This window comes from Centruroides sculpturatus, unplaced genomic scaffold, assembly GCF_000671375.1.
Source record: "Centruroides sculpturatus isolate CEXI.00-Female unplaced genomic scaffold, Cexi_2.0 scaffold1127, whole genome shotgun sequence".
Lineage (NCBI taxonomy): Eukaryota > Metazoa > Arthropoda > Arachnida > Scorpiones > Buthidae > Centruroides > Centruroides sculpturatus.
In genome coordinates, this window is record NW_019385367.1 from 222,685 (window position 1) to 245,051 (window position 22,367).

Sequence of the window (22,367 nt, forward strand, 5' to 3'; positions counted from 1 at the left end):
GCCCTTGGTCATAGAAATGATGTAATTTGAATATAAATTATTTATAAATACGTATGTCAAGTTATATTTTTATTACTACGTAAAATATATTAAGAGTTTATGACCACTGTGCTGGGTGAGACGTTGTTGAAACAAAAAAAGTTATGCATTCTATCACGTACATAAACAGTGTCGTAATTCGCCAAGTGCAAATCAGCAAATTCGTAAAATTTTTGTTTATTTTGAACAATCCGGATAATCGAAAATCCGGATAATGGAGGTTCTACTGTATGTTAAAGACAAATGTTTTTGATCTACACCCAAGATCAACTTTAGGTCTGTTTTTGTTCTCCGATCAACTTTAGGTCTGTTTTTGTTCTCCGGTCTAACTTATATTCCAATATAAAATGGAGAATAAAAATGGACTTGAAGCAGATCTTAGGTGTAGATCAAAAACATTTGTATTTAACATATTTAATTAAAATTCTTCATTGATCTTATATTAAGGTTTTTGGAGTATCTGAAATTTCTTTCTTTTGTTTAACCAAATTTATTGTTGAACAAAAAGGAAAAACATTCCAAAAGTAACCTACAAAAAAGATATATAAATAAAATTATTATTAGTTGTAATAAAAATGTTACAAAGATAAAAAAAACTACAAAATCATAAAGGAATTACAAAAGTGATCACAACACTTACATAATGTTTATAGCCAATATTTTAATCAAGTAATTGGAAATTGGATTAATGGATAAATAATATGAACATATGATCTAAATCCATCAAATTAAAATTTTAAATCTATTATTTTGGTTCAATATATCTCATGTAACTAATGACATTAGATGTCATATTATTGGCTAACTACAATCAGACTATGTTGTTCTTGCAAAACTGAAGAGTGCAGAATTTACAAGAAAAACAATAAAATAATTCCACAAATAGAACTGCTGCAAAAATAAATAGTTATTCATAAATTTTTTGTTATTATTATTATTTGTGTAATATACTGTTATAATATAGTGTAAAGTGTCGTTATTTTGCATCAGTGCAAAATGATAAGTGTAATAAAATAAATAAATAAATAAATAAACTGTAAAAACCATCTAAAATAAATACAGTATATGTTTATTTAAAGTTACTCACTCCTAGTTAGAACAAACAAAAAATATTAATATTTTTTTATATAAATAAAAAACTCATATTTATATTGTTCCATAAAACAGGATGACCTCATGACATAACAGGAATCAGACCAGACCCTGGACTGAGTCCCATTATGTCATGGGGTCATCCTGTTTAACATAGTTACTACAGTAGAACCTCGAAAACTCGGCTCTCGATAACCCGGCACTCCGGATAACTCGGCCACACCCTGGCAGGGCAAAAAAATCCTTAGTTAATTAATTTTCATTATAGACAGCTTTATAAAAGTATAAAAGCTCTCATAAAGTATTTTTCTGAGGTCTGTCTTATCAGGTAAATTACTGTACACAGTGTATTCATTAATTTTCATTTTCATGTAGTAAAGGCTCTATGCCTTCATAAAGGACGTACTTTTCCTTTGTTTAAGGGTATTTGGGCAGTTTATTCTCTGTTATATTCTCAAGTAAACAATACATACAAATACAGTACAGTATTTTCTGAGGAAACACTCGTACTTATTTTTTTTAACCCCATTCCCGATAACCCGGCATTTTCACAAACTCGGCCACCCTTTGGTCCACATTAGGCCGAGTTTTCAAGGTTCTACTGTATTAAGCATGGTTAGACAAAGTTCGACAAGAAATTGAATTTTGGATGTTTTTCTATATCAGCAATGGCTCTCTCATCAAACCAATATCAATGCTTGAGGTAAAACTTGATGAGTTTTTCTATAAATTAATAGCTGAAGTGATTTTGTAAGTATTCTGATTAAATTTCTGTACACTTTCAAAGTTGTAAAGTCCTTTTTGAATTATCCCATATTAAATTTATGATGCATTTTTATAAGAAAAATAATATATTACAAAACTAACAATTTGCAATGTTCTGTTCTTGCAGGATGCAATGAACAGAACATCTAGTTAGATCTAATAATACTACTATTCATAATACTTGTATCATTGTCAAAAGTACAAATTATTTTACTTAATATTAAGATATGATTTTCAATTTATTCAATAGATGATTTTCAATTTAAATGAATTTAAAATAATAAATAAAAGAGAATTATAATACGTTTAGCTAAAATATTTCTTAGTAAAATTAATTATATAAATTATATTTATAAGAAAATTACAGTCACTGCCAGTAAACTGGTATAATTCACCAATAAACACAACTATATCCATCCCCCCAAAAAAATATTTTCTTCCATTTTAAATAATCATCATCAGGCTAGATGAAACAAAAGTAAAATTGAACAATTGTTTATAAAAATAGAACATAACATTTTAGTTGTTTAAAACAAAATATTGTCCATTTAAAAAGAAGAAAATGTTTGTTTTCTTTAAAATATATTTGTTTTTTTTCCTGATTATAGGTGTCTAGTCGTGCTTACTAAGAAAACTAGTTTTTATTAATTAAATAACTCTACAGCTTGCTATTAGAAATAACAATATTTACTAATATTATTAAGTTTTTTCCACATTTTAGGTCTCCACTATCAGAAACATTGCTAAATGGAGATCTAAAATTCATTTGGTTTCTAAAAATGTAAATAAACTTTTGTGTAATATTTAGAAATATTAGAAACCAAATTAAACAAAATTGAAATAAAAATAAAACAAATGAAATATGAAAGTAATCATGTAAGAAGCAAATTTAGATAATGTCATTTATAATTTACCTCTAAGATAACATTTGAGTTTTGCTTCTTCAGCATTCCAAACAGAAACACTATGATCTAAGGAAGTTGACACAAAACAAGTATTGTTGAAGGCTTTTAACTATAAAAAAATATCAATTCACACATTAAATTATTTATTTTATATTAAAATTATTTAAATACAATTAACAAATATAACTAACATTAAGAATTTCTCCTTCATGTCCCATCCATGACTCAAATAACAGTCCACTCCTTACATCGAGAACTGAAATAATTCCTGAAGAATGACCTACTGCAAGCCAATAACCATTTGGACTTACACTAACACAGCGTATTAAACCAGCTGGGCCTGTACTGACTTTGTATTCATGCATATATCGACAAGTACGAGCATCTAAAAATCTAAAATTTTAAAAATTTAACACAAGTATTTTAACATTAAGTAAAATTAGTTATAATAATGTAGAAGTTTTAAATTTACGTTAAAATAATAATAATAAACGTCATTAAATAAAATATAAACTCATTATTGCAAATGGCTGATATTTTCACATTCAATTTATCATTAGAATAAAAAAAAAGTAAAAGAAGTCATTACTAGGCATTCACAAAGAACTTATTACACACTTTTTTTATTTTAATTATTACTAAGTATTTTTTCTTTTTAATCATTATATATAAAGGTGAAAGTTTTGTTATTATAGTGTGAGCTGGACAAGAATGGATAGATTCTATATAAATTAAATCTTTATTAATTTGTACAAATTATTTTTAATATGCTACAGAGATGATTCCACAAGATTAAACAATAGAAAAAAATTTACTTTAATGAAGTTTAAATCTATTTTCAATACAAAATCCTAAGTGTCTCTATATTTTAAAAAGAAAATATTTTAATATATTGATTTATTTATTGATTGAAAATTTATTGGTTTATGACTTCAATCATTATTTTCTCACTCTTTTTATTTCATTTAAATATCATATTTTTAAAATATATAATTTTGAATATATTCAAATATAAACATCCATAAACCCAATTCTTAGATTAATGCCAAATATGACTACTGGATTATATCAGGCTTTGTTAATGCTTTAATGCTACTTATTACAAATTAAACATCAAGTAGTTAGGCCTAGAGGTAGGAGTTAAGCACATCTCTTGATAAATTTAATAATTTAATATTTTAATAATTAATTTAGAAGGTTCTGGAAGAATTGGCCCAAAATGGAACTTGAACTTTGCAACTCCTGCATGCCTTGCAGACTCATTGCCAGTTACACTACCCTGATCTCCATCTGATCTTCACTTCCAGAATTAATTATTAAATTTATCAAGAGATGGCATCTAACATCTGCTTCTAGATCAAATTACTTGAAATTTAATTTGTAATTAGTAGCATTAATATAGTCCAATGTAATCCATCAAATGTTTGGTACTGAATATATTTAATTTTCAATGCTGTAAGACATCATTGAACATCATAAACCATTAAATCAAAGCAAAAAATATTTCATACATGTACACAAAGTTATTATGAATCAGATTATACAGTACAGTAGAGGCACAAAAACTTGACATATTGTGGACCGAAAAGGTGACAAGTGTTATAGTTAGTGATGATGCTAGTCTAAACAGCAGAATTTTCATTAAGGTATTATATGTGCAAATTCATATATGTATTAACTACATACCAATAGCAACTATTTATATTTGTAGTAAATTTTAATTTTTAAAAATATTGCCTATTCAGTGGCTACTTTCAAGTTAGTGACGTTCGCATCATGGCATTTTGTAGTGATTTCTGGACTTCAAGTGACACTTATTCACAGTGACATAGTGATAATAAATACATATAATTCAGTTGGTAATTAAATATTATATCATGTTTAAATCTTATCATTTATAATTACATCTTCTGTAAATAAACAGCATTAATATTTGTATTAGTCACATAATCTGTTATATATCACTTTTATTGCAGAAAAATAAAATTTTAATTTTTTATTTTGCGTTTTTTATAAAACTTTGAAAATTCATTTTTTAAATGAAGCAGAATTTAGTTATAAATCCTGTAATTGAAATTTTTCTTGTCTGTATTTATGATAAAATTAGAAGTTGTAAGATCTCAAAATTCATTGTTGATAAAGATATAATAGCAAATAATTTGCAAATTTGATAATTTTAAAAGTTTTTGGAGAAATTACTATTTTCAGATCATAGATAAAAATACTGGAAAATATTTTCAAAATTTATTTTTATCATACCTGATTGTAGAACTTGTTGTTGCTGCAATAAAAGATGAACTTGGGGATGGCATTGCTGTTAGAACAGTAACAATACTTCCTTTTGATGAATCTAATTGTTGAATACAAGATCCAACAAATGGATCCCAAACCTACAAATAAGAAGTTTATTAAACCCAAATAAATTTGCCTGATATTATTAACAATATTTTCATACATGGACAGTACTATCACAGGATCCTACTAATCGAAGAGAGTCAAGAAAAGCAACTGCAAAAACAGACTTCCTATGATGTGTATATGTCCATTGAGAGGATGTCTGAGTAGAACCATTACCACAACTTCGAAGAGACCAAAGTTTTACTGTTTTATCTTTACTACCAGTCAAGAAAGAGTTTTCATTATCAAGTACATGTATTGTTCGAATACTTCCTGTATGACCTATACAAAAAATGTATTAGTTAGGCATTATTTATAAATAGGCAAAATTTAATATTTAAAATTTATTTACCTATAAAAGATTGTAATTTTATTTGTTTAAAATTAAAATGATAATCTTTATCGCTTCGGCCTATTTCATGTTCCCAATAAAGTAGCCAATTACCTTTCAGATGTCTATGATTATTGTCCATACGTCTAAAAAAATGAATTAAATATAAGCTAGAGTTTATATTGTTTTTGTAATTACATAAAACCAAACATCTTTCTAAAAAGAAAGATGTTTGGTTTTTGCTATGGTTTCTAATACAATAAAGTATCCTAATACAAAAATTCCAGTTCCATTTTAAATTTAACAACTAAAACAAAACTTAAATCTATTTCAATGAATCTGTATTTTATTTACTAATAAAATCCTTTATTAACTACATTTTCAATTTCTACATTGAAACAAATTAATGTAAAAACTGAATAAAGATTCAAACATTAAATTAATACTGTATTTTAGTTATAGTAGTAAAAATTAAATAAACAAATGCAGCTTCATCTGTAATTAGAAAAAAATCTATACAATAATTTATGCTAAAATTTTATTGCTAGTTTTTAAATGTAAACATAGTTCATAAAACTAATTTCTTCAAATATGATATTAATATTGCACTTAAATAATTTATTTTTAAGAACACAGATAGTTATAAATAGAAACACTTAAAGCTTGAATAAAAATTTGTACTGCTTGGTAACAAATTTTTGATTTCAGAAAGAATGAAAATTTTAATATTAATTGTTCATCAAATGTCTTATGATCACATCAAATATGCATAGTACTAAGAAAAAAAAAATTCTAGAATTTAAAAAAAATTTGATTAATTAAACATTAGGAAAAAATTTTTAGTAAAAAAATCACCTTTAATTATATTTTAAAACTTTACATACCTTCTTAACAAATCAATATCATATTTGGGAATGTCTGTTAATTTGCTCCCTTCAAACTGAGAGGCATTTATAATTCCTTTTTCGTTAGTTGGTAAATTGTCTTCACAAGAATGTATATCAATTCTATTACCAACTACAGCAACATTTTTGCCAAATTCTCCACTAACAATAGTATCATCTTGCCCTAAAAGATTTTAAATATTTGAAAATATAATGAGATATTTTAAATATTTGAAAATATAATGAGAAAAATAACAAAATATTCAAATGTTATAAAATTAAGGAATCCTTTTGTATTTTGATTACAATTAAACATGGTTCTCTATTAAAAATTAAGTAACTTTTAAATATTTCATATCATCCTTAGAATTTAAGTATTAGTAGACACTGTTTTCCAACTTTATGCCTGAATCAAAATCTTCATTAAAATTGGTAATTCACATATATAGAAAGTAATATAGACAGATTAAAATATAACCTGTATAAAAATAATAAAATAATTAACATAATCTTTATAATTATTTGAATTATAAATTCCTTCGTTTTATTACCTAATGATGGTGCACGTTGATGTGATTTCATTGAAACATCTGATCCTTCTAAGCAAAAATCTTTCTGAGGATGAAAGATACGCTCCAAATTACTATCATGTGTTGCACATAAATGTCTTATCAACTCTTCATTTTTTAATGTTTGTTCCATATGTATGCTATAATAAAAATATATAGAAAATTTAAGATGTTGAATATACACAAAATAAAACTGAATGAAGAATATACATTATAATTATAAAAATGGATGAAACAAATTGTCATTCTTGATTTTACTTTCCTGACTGTTACATTTAATAGAGAGAGAGGATACTGTATGATAATCAGTAAAAAAAAAAAGATCCCTCCAAGATTTTTACATTTTGGGACATTGAAATGTTGAGAATTGCAAAAAATTACAGAGGTTTTTTTCTGTATGTCAGTGCTGCCGCTTCCCTTGTATTTTCTAAAATATAAATACATATTGCGCAATTATTTTCATATTTGAAAATAATTGCGCAATATTTTTGCGTACTTTGAATTAATTAAAATTTATATTTTATTATAACTGCATTATGTATCTTATTACAAATTTCTATACTACATGTGAAAAAAATGATAAGATCACTATTGTATATTCGAACATAAATTCAAATATATGGATATTCTTAATCAAAGAGCTGTATTGTCGAATACGGGACAGCTTCCACAGCAAAAATATTTGAATGGTGTAAAGCAGCCTGATTATAGGCATTTGCACATTTGCGCATGTGCTTTACAGAGCACCAATCTCAGGCAGTTTAGCTGGTGAAAGCTACACACCAAAATATCGTATAACGCTTCTAACGATTCTATTCAGGACTGATTCTGGGCTGTTAGTCACCTGCCTGCTAGATATTTGGCCACCCTCGCCCCATTATGTGGATCACGAGTAGATTTATAACTTAACCAACCGATAGGAATTTACTGGTATGTTTTTATGATAGTTCTGTATAGTTGACAGGAGTTTTAAAAAAATCTATTAAAATATTTTATATATTTATTCTGCTTTTATTCTGCTCTCCCATCTTGTATTACAGATTTCAATGTTAAACTAGTGATATTACGATTTAGTATGTCCCTTCTATAAGGTGATGCAGGAAAAAACGTGTACAATTCTTGTGCATTGTTAAAAAATTAACTGTTACTCTGGCAGCATCATTTACAACTAAATTTAATGAATGAGATGCACAAGGTACAAAAAAAGCTCTAGAATTTATTTTCCTTAAATTTATGATTTATGTATCATTGTCATAAAAATTTGTCTTTCCACTTCTTTCCCAAGACTACAAATATTCAAGTACAAAGTAATCAGTTTCAACTTATTTCTACTTAAGAAGTAGTTAAATAATTAAGCGATTAGGGAATTAGGGACATAAATAAAACCCTGCTGAAAGAGCCGGAATTTTACTTAAACAATATAACTAAACCAATCCCTAGCCAGTACAGTGGGTGCCGAGTACAATGATTCCATCCATTAGCCACTGGTTGGGAGCTATTTGACTCAAGTAGATTGTTTTAAGATTTAAAAAGTAAAGAATATTTTATTTTNTTTTTTTTTAATAATTCCACTATTGTATATTGCTTTTCATTTTTATATACACTTTTCGTAAAATACGAAATATGCTTTCTATAGGAATAACATTAGGTAATGGTAAGAATCAGTTCATAACATGTGCATTATTTGCAAACAAACCAGTCCCAAGTTGATTTTACTTTATGAGTGGGTTCATATTACATTATCTTCAGATATTCGAAAAGCTTCCTTTCAATTTTTTCTGCATATGGCATTAGTGTCCATATAGTACGTGCTGCATTTCTACAGTATTAATACGACCTAAGATAAAACCTAAATTTGTCATACCACCTCATCCACATGCCTACCACGCCATTACACATTCGGCGTCTTGCTGACATGTTCAGTGAGTTAATTTATTTTTTAAATATTGTTCCAACAGCTTCTCTAGCTTTCTGGCCCATGCAAAAAGAGTAGAAAGACCCATACGTTGAATTACTTCTTGTCACTCCAATAACTTGTTGCCATTAACCAGTCCACATCATGTTATAGTTAGCCCTTGTCTATGTAGCTCTTATTCAGAGACAGAGTTTGTTTTATTTTCTTATTTTCATAAATAATTACATGATTTGATAACTGAGTACACTGTTGATTTTCAGACGTGACTAGAAAAGATATATTTTGCTACAGACTCATAGTATAATAGGTAATTTCCCTGCAAATTACTCTATTTTGATGAGAAATCGGTGCACGATATCTTCCATATGACTTTTCCATTTTTTCCGCTGGAATTCATATGATTTGCAACTTGATGAAAACTATTTAGTCTTCTAGAAATATCCATTATTGAAAGTTGCAGTTTCTACAGTTCAATGATTTAACATTGTTCAAATTGAAAAAGTAATGTTTTCTTTTCCATGATAAAACCTTTTTTACATCATGAAGTCCAGAAGAATATTTTGTAGAAATTCATCCGTAATCTACTTCTCTCCTGTATTTTATACTGTCCTGTGTGCTGTATTTAGTATTCAGTGCAATTTATCTGCTGAGATGCTTCTATGATTTTAGGACAAGCTTATACTATACAAATTAATTACAACTGTTAAATTACAGGTAACCCCCGTATAACACGGTAGTTACGTTCCAAAAAATTGCCGTGTTATGCGAATCCGTGTTATGCAAATCAAAGAACTAGTACGAAAAGGAGGGTTAGGTTCCAAAAATTAAAAAACATGCTACTATATTTTCATAATTAAGTTAAATATCTTTATTAAAATTTTCTTAAGTGATACATATTAATATAAATTAAACAATATTTTCTTTGTCATCACTAAAAGCACTATTAACCGAGAGCGTTTTATTTTTGGCAAGTTATCGTTATCCTCTGAGCATTTTTCTGCATTATTTTCAGATTCATGCTTTACCTTTTGCAAAAAGTGTATGTAATTTTAGATTGCTTGCTTCTAGTTAAAAGATCTCTATAAATTTCCTTATATGGTTCTGAGCACTTATGGAGCACTTATGGTCTTGAGCCAAAACTTTTTTAAAATAAATTTTCAATATCGCAAAGGGAAAAACATCTGGCAACACAGAAGCAGAAGCGTCGAGATATGGCAAAATTGAAATAATTTTCGCAAAGGACCATGTGTATGGAGACAAGAAAAAAAAATTTACATAATTAAGTACTAATAATTCACAAAAATAATAATTTTCGTGAACTATTAGTACTTAAGTATGTAGAAATTTATTACATTTCATGTTGTACGAGGGTTTTACCCATTTCTTGAACTGTGTCAGAGTGAATCTGTGCTATAGAAGTGCCGTGTTATACGGGGGTTACCTGTATCTAAATTAATAGATGTTATATGTTTTTTATCAAAGCAAGAATTGGCATTTAGAGGGCATAGGGAATCTATTGAATCTAATAACAGAGATAATTATATTGAACTTGTTTATTTATTAAAGTACATCAGTTAATCTACTAAAAATACATTTAGAGAAGTCTACGGTTTTTACTGGCTTATTGAACAAACGAATAGAAATGGACCACTGACATGCAATTAACTGATTGCTCCTGTAAGTTGGCTTCTTACAGAAACACAGATTCCTTATCATCAAATGTCATGCCATGCCACTGCTATATGTATAAATGGATTTTTTTTTACTGTTCTGCTTCACTATGGATCAATGTAGTGGGAACAACTCAGGTCAGACTCCTAATGCCTCAGGACAAATCCAAGCAATTCAGACTCAGCAAACATGGACTTTGTGGAGGAGGATCATTTTCACAATTAACTCCTGTTGGATACTATTCTTGCCAATATTCATGCTAACAAGAACACTACTGTTAAGGAGGAGTGGACCCTGACCTGTAATGCTGCGATCCACACGCATGCAGCTGCAAACCAACTGCTTGGGGTGGTGTTCAAACTGAGACAAAAGCAGAAAATACTGGCAGCTCAGCCTCCTGTCTCTCTTTATGCGGATGTGGTAAAGAGGGGTCAGAAACAGTCAAGGCAATTAGGTTGATAAATGCCACCTCGGCCAAGGAGGATGGCCCCAGCGAAGGGCAATTAGAATCCCATAGCCTCATCATCTCCACAGTGGTTGATCAAGACTAGCCAAAACCTATTGCAGAGGAGTTAATGGCCACTCTTAGAGAATAATATATCTCCCAAAGACATTGGTCTAAATATGGGAAGCATTCAGCTGCTTTCCAGTGGGGATATTTCTCTAATTAATATAAAAATTTTTTAAATAAAATCTCATAACAGATGACACCGCACACAGTTTTAACTTTTTTGCCAGGAAGGTTATACAACTAATTGCTAAATTTTTTTTTATTTTAAATAGAATTATTGTTATTTGCATATTTTCTATTTATGCTAATAGAAAATATTTACAATAAATATAAATTTGAACATATTGATATATATATAATGTAATGTAATGTAATATAATGTAATGACAATGTAAAATTGTGTTTTGTGTAGCATGGTCATCAAAATATTATATATATNTCCTCTGCTCATCATATCCTCCTTTCTTAATTGAGATCTCCCACAGAGAGTATTAATAGCCATTAGAATTACTTATTAAGCTTATTATTCAAATTCATATTATATATTATATATAATATTTTGATGACCATGCTACACAAAACACAATTTTACATTGTCAACTGTAAGAGTGACAAATTTACTATATCTTGTTGCTATATGAGCCATTACCAGTTGATTTCTATGCTAATATAGAAATTAATGATAAAATTAAACTGTCATAAAGATTCACAGTTTCACAAGCTGTTATTAATTTAAATTACATAATTATTTGAAAGTTTATTATTTATACTTTAACAATTGTGCTTATGTTTAACTAAATTTGTATTTATTATTAAACAATGTATTAATGAACCAACTATACCAGACTGTAACACAGTAAAACCTTGAAAACCCAGAATTGCATAGAACTCTCACACTTTGTCTGAGGTAGGGTAAAACAAAAAAATGGTGCTTCAAAATATGAACGTACCATAATTTTTGGTGTATAACCTGTGTCTCTGGGCGGCTGTTGAATGCATGATAATTACTAGTCTGCAGTTTTAGAAATTGCTATCTCAAGCATTAAAATATTACTTTTTCTGTTTCATATTTGTTAACAAATCATTGTAGATATATATAAACTGAGTCCAAATATTCTATAATAATCATATTATTGATAATTTCTGGATTATTCAGACTACAGTTTGGCTAATTATTAATAATTAATGTAAGATAAATTTTTCTAAAGCTAAGTGGTTAATCTATTATTAATAATTAAATATTAAGTAATTTGGCCTCAAGATAGGTATTAGATGTCATCTCTTGATAAATGTAATAATTATAATTAAATTAATAGTTAATTAATCTAGAAGATTCTGGAAGAAAAGAATTGGCCTGAAGTATAACTGAAAATGTGTCCTCATGGCAACAGGAGTTGTGGATTTGAGCCCTGCCTCATGTTGTTAAATTACATTTAATTATTAATAGTAACATTACTATAGCCTGACATAATCCTGAAATTATTTGATGTCAATAATACAACTAAACAAAGTTCACATAGACAATGCCCTGATGCCCTCCTACATCATGTACTGTACAATGATGCACTCACTCTTCATGACTTCCTCTTCCCCTTAAACTATACACATAATTAATGGATGACCTTTAAATCCAACAATGATATAGATTAAAAGTTATAAATGCACTAAATACTGATTAGCATATAAAACACTACCACGACCAAAAATCCAGCTCATGAAACTATACCGCTTCAGGACAACAGAGACAGCCGACATTGGGGCTACAATATGTCCATTAAAACAGCATCTACAACAACATCTTATTTCAATTAATAATAGACAAGCTACTATGGCTTTAGCCACATGCACCTTGGATGAGGATGTCAGGTAAGGCATGACTCATCACACATGGGAGCATTCTCTACTTAAATACAGTGGTACCTCAGTATACGTCTGCTTTAGAATACGTCAAATTCGGAATACGTCCTGTTTGGACAAAACAAATTTTGCTTGGTATACGACTTTTGTTTGGTATACAACTTAATTCAATTATACGCGCCATCTATGAACAAGTAGCACTATCGGTGTATTAGACCAGACTAAACGTTCGCGCTGCCACGGTTTATAACTTTGTTAAATTTCTTCTGATTTTAATTTGTAAGTAACATTTTATTTTTATTAATCATGAATTCCAAAAGGGCAACAGAAAAATAAAAAAATGACTAGAATCACAATGGAACTGAAAAAAGAGATTGTTGAGAAATATGAAGGTGGCATGCGTGTTCCAGATTTTAACTGTTGCATGCCGTATTCCGAGAACGACGATATCGACAATCGCGAAAAATAAAGACATTATTAAATCTGCTAACGTTGTGAAAGGGGTTAAATCAAGTTCTAAACAGAGATTGAAGACATTAGATCATGTTGAGAAATTGCTTTTGCTTGGATAACTGAAAAACAGTGTGCTGGCGACATCCTATCAGAAGCAATTATTTGCGAGAAAACTAAAAAGATACATGCTGATCTCATGAAAAATCAAGCAGGAACTAGCCAGGAACGCGAGGTGTTTAAAGCCAGCCATTTTTTTTTACGTGAGAACGGATTAATCATTTTTACATTACTTCTTATGGGAAAGGTTGGTTTGGTATACGTCCAATTCGGTATAAGTCCAAACATCAGGAACGGATTAAGGTCGTATACCGAGGTTCCACTGTACTTGGAAATGTTGGAAATTTACAATGCCAGTAGAAATAACATGGCTATCAAATACAAGGACACAACATGTTATCCCCAGCTTTGGAGGGCATTTTTGGAGATTTAATATTATTTTTACATCTCTGTATTTACATCTTGATACAAACACATGACCTCCAACTGCCAACCAGATGTTCAATTTATTACATTCCATCATTCATTCTATTCTGCTATCCATTTCCAAATAAGTTTTTTAACTTGAAGATTGTTGCTAAAAGCATTTGAAGACATTTGTTTTTCTTTTTCATTTTGTTTCATAAGCTAGATTTTTGGTTGTGTAAGTGTTTTGATTAAAAGTTAATTGTTTTTTCTGTCACAACTAGGTGCATAGACAGACACTGGGCATTTTTGACATCAATCTTGTGAGGCTCTGGACAGGTCTGAACCCTCACAAAGGTCACTAAAATTTGTGTTAAAATAATTTTGTTTTAAAGAAAAATTATAGTAGTTAGAAATAGATTTTTGTTTTATGAAAACGCAACACTAACTTTTAAACAATAGAAGAATGCCCATCAACCATCTCCAATTGAGGAATCGAATTAAACTTCGATTTTGATCTCTCCCGTGCCCCTGAAAGATTTCAAATTGTCATCAGGTGACAAGGAGAGACCAATCGGAAAGTGGAATCAGAGGAAAATGGATAAAACCCTAGAAATTCAAGGACACAACAGTTCTTCTCCTGAAAGTTCCAAGTAGCAGATCTACTGTTGTGTATGTGTCTCACACTCATCTTCGTCTCCATCTCCCAACCTTGGATTGACATATTTCCATCAACAGAAGTCGACCACATCATCCTGGAGTCATTGTGATGTCAATGGAAGTGGTCATTCACAAACCAGGGACACTCCATAAGACTTTCCATGGGAACTCCTTTCTTTTTGAAAAGTCCTATGTCAGGACTCCTATGTGAACTAGTAATCAGGGACACTCCTTCAAAATGGGACTATCTTGGAAAGGGGAGGAAGACCCAGAGGCTGCCGCCGATGTAGAACTTCCAAGATCACGGAAATCTTGTAAGCTTGTTTTGTGTCTAATAAATGGGTTGTGTTGTTTGTAAACAAGGCATCTATCTCTGACGCAACTGCTCCCACATATCGTTGATTGTTACCACTCGGCAGTCCAAATGGCAAGGGAGACGATGATAATATATATCACATATTATCATTAGTTGCATCGTTTTTAAAATTTCTCCTCCTCTCGACCTCCACAATCTTTATTCAGGAATATCTTGTGGGCCAAGATGCGTTTCAGGCATATGCCCCTCTTCTGTCAGCATTTCTTTTTGAGATATCTTGTAAAGAGGTGTTAACTAATGTACATCTTGCTTAAAAATTACTTACCATTGCAGTTAAAAATGTTTGTACAGTTAAAATTTTCTGGCTTTACACTGAACTGCATTTAGCTCACACTTGTGATGTCCATGTTGAAACATGGACATCACAATTTCTTTTTGAGATATCATTACAAGTGACTCTGTCTGTCTATGCAACTAATTGTGACAGAAAAAACAAATAAAAGAAGACTCGGTTTCAAGATAAGCAATAATAAAAATTAATTATTATTTTATTTAAAACATTATTTTGTACAATTTCTGTAATTACTCAGGATATATTTCTTCATAATTGAAGTTTAAAATATTTACAAAAATATCAAATTTTTTAGTCTATCTTAATCCTTTTACAAAAATTTGATATTTTTGTAAATAGTCTAAACTTCAATTATGAAAAAAAAAAATTATTTTGTAATTTTGTAAAAATTCTTGATTTATTAAAAATAGACTAATACAAAATAATTAAAGCAAAACAAAGCAATTAATATGATACTTACCCTCCAGCAAGTTTACAGAAATGAATATAAGAAACATATGCTAATTCTGGAGTAAATACATGTTTAATTTCTTCAAGAGCTTTTTCTTTAATTGGATTACCTATAAAAAATTAAAATTTTATATTAATATTCATTTATAATTTTCTGTGAAGAATGCTATCAATTTATTAATTATTCATACTGCATGTAAATATTAAATTTTTTATATTAATGATAACTGCAAATATTTAGATTAAAATGTATTTATAGAGATCTTATTTCCTTGATCATGAAAATATCAAAAGGCTCTTCTGGATAAAAATTTCTTTTTTCTGTTTCATCAAATCCTCTGCTCATCATATCCTCCTTTCTTAATTGAGATCTCCCACAGAGAGTATTAATAGCCATTAGAATTACTTATTAAGCTTATTATTCAAATTCATATTAAATATTATTGTAATTTGAAATGAATGACGTATCTAAATCTGGCTACTTTACCACTACTATTAATAATTAAATACTGAGTAATTCGGTATTTCTAGTACCAAATTACTCAGTATTTAATTGTTAATAATAGCAATAAAGTAGCAATTAAGCAATAGGAAAAAAAGATTAGGAATTCAGTCGAATTCGGATCATCTATTCTTGCGAAAAATGTTGCTCGTCCAAGAGCACCTATAATGAAAAAAAAAAATGGAACAAGCACTAATATTATAGGTAGAAGATATGAACAAGAAACGGTTGACTTTAAATAAAAGTGCAGTTAAATACAAAGCCTTAAAAATATTTGATTATTTAAAACAAATGGGACAGTTGTCGGCTGATGAAATCAGTGTTAAATTCGTGGCTAGCAATGGCTGGTTTGAAAAATTCAAAAAACGCCATTCAAATGCCATGTTTTTCTCTTTTCTCTTTAGAAGTTCTAAAAAGAGAAAAACATTGGCAAAATCCCAGTTTTTGTATTAAGTTGGTGTCTCCTATAAATGCGATTTCCCACAACGCGATATTTTCAAGGAACTATCTACCGCGTTGTAGGAGGCCTACCTGTATTTAAAAAATTTTCATAATGATAACAATAACAGACATTGATTAATAGTTATAATTCTTCACATATTTGAGATTTGCAGATGGAATATTTTACTAATTATACAAATGATGCCATTTATTCACATTTTGCAATTTATGTATGTAAAGCATGTCACATTATTGTGAATTTCATATGAAACTCATAAGATTTGACAACATATAAGTATTTTGAGATCTGAATAGAGATTTTGAAATATATATACAATGCCTATTATAAATATCTTATATATCACAATAAATTATCATGATAATCTATACCAGCAGTTGCCAATCTTTCTAACCTCAAGGACCACTAAACTCACAATTTTGAATCCTGCAGACATGTATCATGAATTTCTTTAAACGATACAAACATCTATAGAATAATAATCATAAAAGTTCCATTTTACTTTATTAATATGAAATTCACTTGTTTAATTATAACAAATTAGTGTGCAGTTTGTTCCTGCTTGTTTGAAATAAGTTTATAAATTCTTGGCTCTTTTCCATGAAGGATGATCAATTGCACTCACAACATTATTTATTAATAATAATCATTTTGTGTTTGGTTTTAGATTCAAACAAAAAGTCCCCAATGAGTGAGAAGAAACAACCAAGCATTTTGCATTTCTTTTGTAACACTTTGCATAACCTCGAGTTGATCAAAGTCCAAATTTTTCCACGGACCACCAAAATCTATTTGTGGACCATAAGTGATTCATGGACCACCAGTTGGGAACTGCTTATCTATACTAGGGGTTTGCCAACCTTTATTGATTGTTGATGCCTTCTGAACATTAGATTTAATTCTCTGATTCCTTTCTACACTGATACAAAATAACACTAAACTGCAAATAGGATGAAATAAAAAATGAAATTGGAATTAATAGGTAATTTAAATACCTAAAGTGAATGTCATGCCAACAATTTTACTGATTCAAGAGAAAAATTCACATAAAAAGGCATTAAAGAACATTTTAACATCCTTCAAGTGCTTTCGACATATTTATAAATGTCGTCTTCAGGCAGAACTGGAATCAAATAGGTTTTCAAACAAATTTTTAAATTGGAACAAAAACAGCATTAGCCACTTAGAACATAACAAGTTTAAAGATAAAGAATTAGATTTAAAACACGCGTAACAGTGTCACGCATGCATCTTACTGCACAGAGAACAAGAATGGCATTAGCCATTTAGAACATAACACAAAACTTAGAGTATTAATTTAAATTTGTGTAACATCATCGTGCATGCATCTTACAGCACAGGAAATAGGAATGGCAATTAGCTGTTTTTAACAAAAGGTTTAAAAATAATAAAATATCGTTGTGCATAAACCTTACTTTGCAGAGAAAGTAGGGGTTTAGAAACAGATCTAATACAGGTGTTTTAGTTGTTTGTATAGATTGACCCAAATCCTGGGCAACTCAAGGGTGGGAGAGTTGCAAAGAGACAACAGAGTGGTGAAGAGAGCCTCCCAAAAGATCCCTTTTCCCAGCTACTACCTTACTGGTCAGTAGTCCGCCACTTTCTGCCGTTTTGTGGCCGCCTCACAGCCCGGATTTGCCGTATTTTTAGGTAAAATGCCTTACTTTTAACCATCACTCCACGCCCTAGTTTGAGGAGGCTTTTATGTAACAACAGGGATGCAGTTTCAATCCTAAAAAAGTCGGGCGTTTATTCTATTCCGTTGGAAAACCCAATGTCTGGGACACACACCCACTATATAGGGGTGATCACCAGGATGCTATCCAGTCACATAACAGAGCACCAACGTTCTGTCGCAGCTGTGACACCAAACTATCTAAGATGGTTGTGCAGCAACACTACATCCCACTTTGGGACTGTGTGGTGAAGCTCAGGTGCTGTGAGAAATGGAATTTGGTGTACATTTGGGAAGCCCTCTTCACCACTCTGCTGCCTCCTTGCAACTCTCCCACCCTTGAGTTGCCTGGGATTTGGGTCAATCTATACAAACAACTAAAACACCTGTATTAGCTCCATTTCTAAACCCCTACTTTCTCTGCACAGTAAGGTGCATGCACAACGATATTTTATTATTTTTAAACCTTTTGATAAAAATGGCTAATTGCCATTCCTATTTCCTGCGCTGTAAGGTGCATGCACGATGATGTTACAGAAATTTAAATTAATACTCTAAGTTTTGTGTTATGTTCTAAATGGCTAACGCCATTCTTGTTCTCTGTGCAGTAAGGTGCATGTGCGACACTGTTACGCGTGTTTTAAATCTAATTCTTTATCTTTAAACTTGTTATGTTCTAAGTGGCTAATGCTGTTTTTGTTCCAATTTAAAAATTTGTTTGAAAACCTATTTGATTCCAGTTCTGCCTAAAGACAACGTTTATAAATACATTGAAAGTGCTCACAGGATATTAAAACATTTCTTAAAATGTCCTTTAATGTCTTTTTATGTGAATTTTTCTCTTGAATCAGAAATTAATAGCTTTTTCCCATTAAACATAAGTCAAAATTCAAAATTTTTTTTCCTTTACTAAAACTAAAAGTTATATAAATTATTATTATTATTTTTATTGTATTTTTAAATACATATTAAAATATTCGTCCACTGATCCCCAAACAATGCTTAATAATTTATTAACTTCCAGATAATTCGTTTGATACAGATTAGCTAGCAACTAGTTTGGGAAGCCGAATCTACACAATATAAATTGTGTAGATTATCTTGTTTTATATAAATCTAATACTTATATAAATAGAATGTTTTGTTTTATTTTCTTGAAAAATTATAACTTAAGCTATGATTCAATATCAGAAAATCCCCAAAAATTATACTTTTTCATATTGTGAAAACATTTAGATTATTCAAAAGCTTTAAAAATTTGAATGCTGATGATGGAGGAAGTCTGTGCTAGCATACTTAATTTATGATTCAAATAAAAATGTAATGTTAATTTTGAACATTAAGAAAAATATAACAATTAAACAGAAACTATTAATTAAACTTTCATCAGAATCTTACTGAAATTTTAGAATTTTGTATAATAAAATTTAATGAGATGAGAAGTTCAATTTGAATAATTTAGCTTTACACAGACAATTAACAAAATGTAAAATATGTACAAAAATACAAAATTCTAAACACAATCAAATCATTTTTACATAATACTGGTATACCTCGCCTTACGTCATTAATTGGTTCCAGGAGAACGATGTAAGTCGAATTTACTTGTCTTCGAATCTACTTGTCACTAGGCTAAACCATAAATTACCATTCCTGGTTTTGTATTTTATTTATTAATGCATTTTTAATAATATATGGTTAATAAAAATCTATTTTAAGCTTACAAACAAATAAATTTTAGTTTTTAATATAGTACAGAAAAAAGTATTCTAAATTTACGAATGCATGTACTGTAAATACAGAACATACTAGTATATATTTTAATATGATTTTATGTGCTTTAAACGTTTTTCTAGTGATATTACGACTTCAATATTTGTGGCGGACAGACGTAAAGTCGAATAAAATGACTTAAACTTGATTTTTATTTTTCCATATACTTTTTTGACAAACGACATATAATCGGGAACGACGTAACTCGAAACGACGTAAGTCGAGGTATGCCTGTACACATGTTTTTATATTATATATGAGGAGTGGCAAGAAAATAACGAGACTGAAGTTGAAACTTTAAATCTTGAGCAGTATACTCACTTTAGTTGTGTTTCCCTTCAATGTGTGATCTTTCTACTTTCACGCAGTGCTGCATTCTCAACTTCCACTTATCATAACAGTGCTGCAGGTCATTATCTATAAGGCAGAAGTAAAGTTCAGAACTTCAACCATTTCACAATTGGTGTGCCAATATCACAACTGTCAATAGTTCTTGTTTCCTGTACTTGCCCTTCAAAAAGACACCTTATGATGACCACCAAATAGTTGTCTAGTTGTGGCTTTCTTTGGCTAGTGAAACGAATCCAACCTTTGATCCAAACTTGAAGTTCCAAACTTTGATGCCAACTTAAAACTTGAATTTGCTGCTTTCATGTCAACCTTAAATAGTCGTCAACAGTTGTTGATTGACCAATCAGCAGCTATGCCAGTCATAGCTCTATCCCAGGTCAGCCACATGGCATGATTCTTCGCCAACCATCTCTCCTTCGAGATGCATGCACTACAAATTCAAAATCTAACAGATGTGTTTTTCAACAAACTCTCCTTGGCAAATCAACCAGTCATGTCCCTTACATGTTTATCACCATGACAGCAGAGAAGTGCCATCTTTTTTTTTTTTTTTTTTGACATCAGAAATTGAATCAAAATGGTGTTCCCTCAGAGTAGACTTGACTTTAGGGAAAAGGTAAAAGTCACACGGAGCTAGGTCAGGCGAGTATGGTAGGTATTCAAGTAATGTGACTGCTTTTTTTGGCCAAAAACTGCTCCACTGACAGAGCAAAATGGGCTAGTGCATTGTCCTGATGGAGGATAAACCATTTTGCCACAAGGGTTGCCACTTTCGTCTGACCCTTTCCCGCAAGATTTCAAAACTTCTTTGTAGTAGTATTGGTTCACAATTTGTTCCACTTCTCATACCTTGGTTTTTGACGTGCTGGGCCTTCCAGAACATTCATCGTCTTTCACATCCTCTCGGCTCTCAGAAAATCTTCTGTGCCATTTGAACTCATGTGCATGACAAAAACATGCATCTCTGTATACTTCACATAGCAGGTGCAAAGATTCAGTGGCAGTTTTTTCAATTTCACCAAAAATTTCAGGGTTGATACACTGCTTGCTGCTCTTTCAAGCTGGCCAATTTTCTAACGTGTGCTAACAACACGTCCATTCGCAGCAGGCACCCACAGTAAATCTAATAGTGGTAGTAAGTTGAAACTTGCTGTGCTTGTACTAACTTGTTCAAAGTTGTTTACTCATCCACTCACTTCGGCCCATGTATGACCATTGCATGCAGAAAATTAGTCTCATTATTTTCTAGCCACACCATGTATATTGATATATTGGTTCTTGTTTTTTGTTTAATGAATTCTAGACTTATTGTTATATCTTTACTGAATATGAAATTGATTAAAATAGTTACAGTTGAACCCATTTAATGTCATATGCATTACTGTCACAGAAATTTTTATCCCTGACCAACCCTCATAAGTAAATAATAGACTTTCTCTGGTTAATGTCTATTAGCATAAATTGGTTAATGTCAAGGTATCTGTATGTGTGGTGGATCTAAATATTCTGTTTAATATCACAAAGTTTGCAGCTATAAACAGCAAACTGTTATCAGTGCTGTCTATTCACACTTTTTTAATTACAGTAGAGTCCCGAAAACTCAGTCTAATGTGAACTGAAGGGTGGCCGAGTTTGTGAAAATGCGGGGTTATCAGAAATGGAGTTAAAAAAGAATAAGTAAAAGTGTGAAGTCCTCAGAAAATACAGTACTGTACTTGTATGTATTGTTTGCTTGAGAATACAACAGAGAATAAACTGCCCAAATACCCTTAAACAAAGGAAAAGTACGTACTTTATGAAGGCATAGAGCCATTACTACATGAAAATGAAAATTAATGAATACACAGTGTACAGTAATTTACCTGATAAGACAGACCTCAGAAAAATACTTTATGAGAGCTTTTATACTTTTATAAAGCTGTCTATAATGAAAATTAATTAACTAAGGATTTTTTT

The 22,367-nt window shown here is 30.2% G+C and overlaps 1 protein-coding gene across 1 annotated transcript in view; it reads right to left on the reverse strand.

Moving 5' to 3' along the window:
- Window positions 1–22,367, reverse strand: part of LOC111638198 (WD repeat-containing protein 81-like) — a 70,859-nt gene that overhangs the window by 7,273 nt on the left and 41,219 nt on the right. Inside the window, exons 12-19 of the mRNA XM_023383869.1 lie at window positions 15,640–15,739; window positions 6,965–7,122; window positions 6,414–6,597; window positions 5,551–5,675; window positions 5,257–5,480; window positions 5,061–5,191; window positions 2,993–3,194; window positions 2,811–2,910 (exon numbers count right to left, since the gene is read on the reverse strand). Coding sequence (XP_023239637.1) covers window positions 2,811–2,910; window positions 2,993–3,194; window positions 5,061–5,191; window positions 5,257–5,480; window positions 5,551–5,675; window positions 6,414–6,597; window positions 6,965–7,122; window positions 15,640–15,739 — 1,224 coding nt within the window. The remainder of the gene's footprint in view (window positions 1–2,810; window positions 2,911–2,992; window positions 3,195–5,060; window positions 5,192–5,256; window positions 5,481–5,550; window positions 5,676–6,413; window positions 6,598–6,964; window positions 7,123–15,639; window positions 15,740–22,367) is intronic.